The sequence below is a fragment of the Cibotium barometz genome, chromosome 10, assembly GCF_041138505.1.
Source record: "Cibotium barometz isolate CiBa-2024 chromosome 10, ASM4113850v1, whole genome shotgun sequence".
Lineage (NCBI taxonomy): Eukaryota > Viridiplantae > Streptophyta > Polypodiopsida > Cyatheales > Cibotiaceae > Cibotium > Cibotium barometz.
The window spans coordinates 20,816,876-20,822,875 of NC_141055.1; the positions used below are offsets into that span (position 1 = coordinate 20,816,876).

A 6,000-nucleotide genomic window follows, 5' to 3' on the forward strand; every position below is an offset into this window, starting at 1 on the left:
GTGTTGGCTAATAATGGAGGGAAAATGCTTTATTCTTAGACCAATGTTCACATGGTCGGTGTCCCATGTCCACAATCTCTATGCCCAAGGCGGCTGCCATCTCTATAGAGATGAAGTTATCTGTTGCACAATCATCAAACATGAATAAGGCAAGCTGATCTCTAATTTGTCCCCAAGCTTTGCATACCACCCTCTCTTTGCCATCATGCTGAGTGTTACCTTGTACATTGGGAATGGCATGCACATTTGCCTTGGGTGGCTTGTCCTCTTGCTTTTGCTTGCGGGTAGGGCATTGCCTAAACATGTGCTCTTTACTACAACAAGAAAAGCATTTCCCCCCTTTTGCATATTGCTCCCTTTGCTCGGGGGTCTAGCCAAACTTGTTCTTCTTTGGTCCAATGTCCTTGGATGGGGTATTTTCAACTTTACTTCCCTTTTGGGCTTCCCGAAAGTTCTTTTTAGGTGGCTGTCCACCTTTCTGCAGGTTTGGAACAGCCCTCTCTTTGCCCTTAGAACCTCCTTGATCCTGCTTAATTTTAAGCACCAATGGCTCCGTAGCAAGAGCAGATGCTATGAGCTGCTGAAGGGTGTGTTTCGGGTGCAATTCGTTGCCCGAACGGTAAGCTAGTTGCAACCCGGAGAGAAACTTCCTTTTCTTTTCATCTTCGGAGAGTTGCATAAAGGGAGTAACCTCAAGCAAGACTTTCCAAAATTTGTTGACATATTGTTGCACACTCTCATTGTCTTTTTGCTCAAGTCTATTCCACTTTTGTGTGAGAGTTTGCTCCGCATTTGGAGGCAAAAATTGGGCATAAAATCTGTCCTGTACAAATATGATCTTTGGTGGTCTTTTCAGTGATTCACCAATGGGCAGCTGTCCCCTTCAAAAACATGCTTGCATGGCGAATTTACACTTCTCCGTGAAGTCCTCATCACTAAAAGCAATGTCAAACTGAGCCACAAAAGCAAGCACTGTGGAGGCATCATACTCTCCATGAAAGGCATCAAACTTCACGGACTTGTCTCGTGCCTTAAACTCCTTGAGCTTTTTGGGATGTGATTCATGTTCTTCCCTCTCTCTCTTTCCCCTATCCAATGGGGCGGCTCTCTCTGCATGGGCTTCATGGGCAACCAAAGATGTTTCACGAGGCACGGTGCCATGTGCATTATGAATCTGTGGCCCAGATGCATGTGACCTCCTCAAATGATGCAATGTCTCACCACGAGACAACTCAATGGGAAAAGTCTTTCAGCTTGTATGCCGACCACTCTCTCCATGATAAATGTGCTTTGAATCCACAAGGCCATCATGTCGCCCACTAGCTCCAACATGCACATATTTGTTTCCTCTTGTCCCATGAGAAGTAGACGCATGACGAGAAGTGTCTGATACCTCTTCCTTGTGTATAAAAGACCTCAACCGTTGAGATGCTGGGTCTCCATGCTTCAAACAAGGCGAATTCCTATCTCACCCTTTCGGATGAGATAGAGTGCCAACTCCCTTGGCTTCTTGCCCACTTCACGGGCCACAGACTCAAAGGTCATATCCACCATAGCATTAGCTTTCCTTGCTTCAATGACACTTTGTACATGGGGATCTTCATGCAAAATTTCAGCTCTTGCTCCTTTACCTGCAAAAGCTGCTTCATGTGTTTCAATTCAGCTCTCAGTGCATTGGGCTCATCCTCGTGCATAGGCTCTTTCCCACGGGATGACTGTCTCATCAATGCACTGTCATAAACTCTCTCAAGAGGCTTGTGCCTTCCATGCAATGAATCAAAATCGCGAGAGGCACTTGACTGACCTCTCGAATTTGGCACTTCCAAAGGGTTGCCTTGGCTGTCCATTGAGTCAAGTGGCTGTGTTTGTCCTCTCAAAGAGAGACGACCGGGCTCTGATACCAATGTAACCGCTCCCTATAGGAGGCCTACAAATTGGAAGATAAAATACACATTTTTAGATCACTTAACTAATACAAACAATTGACAATACTTGCAACATTAATGACAAAGAACACTTGACACCATCACTGGGGCCGGAAAGGGACGCCTCCTCCCTCCTCCCTCCCCCTCCCCCTCCCCCCCTCAATACAATTTGTATTTCTTGGAGTATTTATATGTACAAGTGTTTACGGGCCCCAAGGCCAGATTTCTCCATAACATGGAGAGTGAGTATAACTGAAAAACAGTAAGATTTTGTCGATGAAGAATCGGTTGTCAGAGTAGACCAAATCACAGGCAGTCTCCCACTTCATTGGGTGAACACCCGTCCCTCATTGGTCTTTCGGGACCGTCCACCAATAGGCACGCCCGTACTAACGCTTGGGAGGGTGAAACACCGCGGAGGGAGTGTTACCTGGTGCTCCCAAGTCAGCTTTGCTCCCAATTTTTCCTCATACCCCAATGACCTTCACTGGCTCCTCTAAATGTGAGGGCGCAGTCAGGGTAATCACGGGAAAGATCACCATCCCAGTGGCCTTCCATGGTGATGGCAACTGGGGGTGATGCTTGGCTACAAAAGACTTGTAAAAACAACATTTAATTTTAATACTATCTGAATTTGAAAATACAGAAACAAGTACCTGACAAAGATTCAATTTGGGTTGTAAAGTGAGGAGTTTGTTTCCTCCTTTTAATGTAATCGTGGTCGGTGCAAACAACATGTACAAGTATGGCAGCCAGCAGGTACAAAAGTTGGGTACAAGGCAGATACAAGAGTTGTAACCAGCAGGTACAAGGGCGGGTACAGAGAAGTAGTAGCAAGTGCTTGTAGGTGGGTACAAGGCAGTAGCAGTAGGTACCTGTAGGCGAGTACAAGGCAGCACCTGTAGGCGGGTACAAGACAATAGTAGCAGTCGGGTACTCCAGCAGACAGGCGGGCTGGAGGAGATGGATTCAAGGAAGTAGCCAGGCGGGTTGGAGGAGGCGGGTTCAGAAAACCCGTCTCCCCCTCTCAATACAGCAGTCGCCTCCTTTTATCAACCACCCCCCTCACTTACCATCCACGTGTGGGAAAGGAAATGTTTTCCATGCAGTCCTTAATTTAAATATTATTAAATCTTAATTAAGTTGGGCACCCACATTAAAAAGGTGTCCGATCAATATTTTAAATGTGTGTGAACACCCAACCTTATAAACATTAAGGTTTACATTACTTTATGGATTTTACATTTGAAAAGGCCCAAAAGGGCAATACTTACCACCTATTCACACGCCACACCAACTCGTCAGTAGACAGCACACCCATAGTACACTCGGGGCGTCCCCGTCCAATGTACTGGCACGTCGTAGCAAGCAAACACACGAAAGCAAGTCATGCGAAAACAAGTTTGTGCATGCAAACATGAATGCATGTGCACATGTAATGGACGAAATCTCCCTTTCATGAAACTTGTACAAGGATTTCTTGTCAGGCACAAACTGACGTGACAGTAATGTAAAGTCATGGTTTTCCTATGGAGTGACAGTCCCATAGGCAAAACACAAATCCTGGCACGGGCCTTCCTATGGAGTGACAATCCCATAGACAAAGGTCGGCACAAATACCAGTTCTACCATGGAGTGACAGTCCCATGGGAAGACAAAATCCTGGTCACAGCAAACAGGCTCCCGTCCATATGGCACAATACTGTTCACACACGGGTGGCACAAAACTGGTTTCCGTCCATGTGACACAAGATGACTGACCCTTTCACATAGGACACTGGCCTGGCCACATGTGAACATGGTACAAATCTGGCGGCTCTATGGAGTGACAGTCCCATAGAAGTGGCTCCAGAAATGGAGATAGACCAAATGGTGACATCAGCACCCATCGTTGGGAGGAAACATGTGTGAAAAGAGAAACATGAATGATTTTTGCTTGTCCTCTTCTCAAGTCAGCTAGTCTTGACCCTTTTCACACTAGCCGACTTGTGCAAAAAACACAAGTATAAATGCTTATGTGAAAACACAGCATAAATGATTTTTGCTTGTCCTCTTCTCAAGTCGGCTGGGGCTCGGCCAGCTTCTGCTGCCCCCAGGGCCCAGACTCCCTATATATAGGTGCTCCACAATCACTTCCAAGGATCTCTTATCTTCACAAGAACCCCTTGCTTGAGTACATGCCCCAGGCAGCTCACAGGGAAAAAAACACAAGGAGAAGGTGAGCCTGAAGCCAGGCAAGCTGCTGTGGAGGAAAACACAGCAAGAAGAGGCTCCTGAAGGAAATTACAAGCATACCTATGCTTTTTGCTGCTACAGCAGATGGCGGCCAGTTTTTCCCTATTTCCGGGATCCTGCATGAGTCACATTAGCTACCACTCATTGTTCAAATAGTGGTTTACTATTGCAATAATGCAATAGTTCTCGTGTGCATGTGAAGGTATATTAGCTTTCCTAAAAGCATGATATGGACAAGCCCCTTTAAGTAAGTTCAATGTTCTATGCACAATTTGTTGCTAATGCTATATTAGAATTATCGTCCTGCTACAGCTTTTTGTTGCGTTTTGACCATTTCTTGCTGATCAGATTGTTTCAGGGGATATGGACCTTCCACTGAAGGAGGATCTGGGAGAGAGGAGAAACAAACATGAGATGCGGAAGGTTCCCTTTCGTGCTGAAACGGATGACACAGACGAGCAGGGGGGTTTTAAGTTGGAAGAAGATGAGTTTTATCAGGAAGCAAAACGGCTAAAAGCTGCGAAAGAGGCAGCAAAAGAGATAAACTATACAAAGTAAATATCCTTTCTACAGATTTTATCCAAATGAAGTTGCAAATGTAAAATTGGAGTGACATGCATAGATACCATCTATTGAGGAGAGCTATTATTTTACAATGATCAATGGAATCTTCATGTATGAAGCATATGTATGAGATTGACTTTTTGATGCTATGTCAAATTCCAATAGCTTGTGTTCAGGTCCCTTTTTCTTTTGCTGATCAAATTTTGTGCAGGACTGTAACACTTGAACCGGTGGTTGAAGAGGACGTTGGGAAACGCCACATATCATATCAGGTAAGTGTACATATATTTCAGTTGCCTACAAAACATGTGAACGTTGCTTACGGATGTAAGTGCATTTTGTTGACTTTGAACACTTGCAGATGGAAAAAAACAAGGGTCTTACACCTCATCGGAAGAAGCTGACAAAAAATCCACGAAAGAAATATAAGGTGACGACAAGGCTTGGTAGCACGTTGTTCAACATTGCTGTGCAGTCGTCAAGATTTTTCTTGCATGGTTTTGGATGTTCTTGGTGTTATTGGTTTTCCTTTAATGGTTATGTTTAAATAATGAGTCAGTACGGTGCATGGCTCACGGCTCATGCCTCATGAGCTCAAACCATTTAGGGTGAGGGTGATTTGTGAATAATAGGGAATGCTGACTGCAAACACCTTTCGATGGGCTTTTGTTTTAAAATTGTCTTCCAGTTGAAACACCAAAAGGCTGTAATCAGAAGGAAGGGACAAGTGCGAGAAATCAAGCTGCCAAGTGGATCATATGGAGGAGAGCCAACTGGAATACGCACACAGATCAGCCGTAGTGTCCGTTTTCACAGTTGAAATCATGGGTCCATAATTTAACTCAAATGGTGAGTGGCTTATTAAGCTGTGATGGTAAATTTATTGGAGTGCTGTACACAGATTATTAAGTTGTGTATCCTACTTTTCAGCGGCTTATTTTAGGAAGGGTTTAAACCGCATGGTTTGCAAGCTTTGGGGAAATTCCAAAGTATGTTTTGTTTTGGTGATTGAGAAAATGTGTTTTGTTCTGGTGATTGAGAAAAGGTGCACAGGGTTTTCCTTTCTTAATGTGATGTTTTTTAATTGGTCCTTAAGGTGTAAAATTTTGTGTTTTTAAACCTCAATTTTGTAATGTATCGTCAAGGAAAAAAACAGTTCAGTTTGACTTAACAAATGCTATTCAAATAAGATGTTCAAAAACACATTATCAATACTCTTATAAGCTCTCTCTCTCTCTCTCTCTCTCTCTCTCTCTCTCTCTCTCGTGTTGAGAGG

The 6,000-nt window shown here is 44.2% G+C and overlaps 1 protein-coding gene across 1 annotated transcript in view; it reads left to right on the top strand.

The window, feature by feature from the left end:
• EMB2777 (Sas10/U3 ribonucleoprotein (Utp) family protein) overlaps positions 1-5,768 on the top strand; it is a 96,278-nt gene extending 90,510 nt beyond the window's left edge. Inside the window, exons 16-19 of the mRNA XM_086803782.1 lie at positions 4,509-4,714; positions 4,936-4,996; positions 5,086-5,154; positions 5,413-5,768. Coding sequence (XP_086659908.1) covers positions 4,509-4,714; positions 4,936-4,996; positions 5,086-5,154; positions 5,413-5,544 — 468 coding nt within the window. The 3' untranslated portion in view covers positions 5,545-5,768. The remainder of the gene's footprint in view (positions 1-4,508; positions 4,715-4,935; positions 4,997-5,085; positions 5,155-5,412) is intronic.
• Positions 5,769-6,000: the final 232 nt, after the last annotated feature.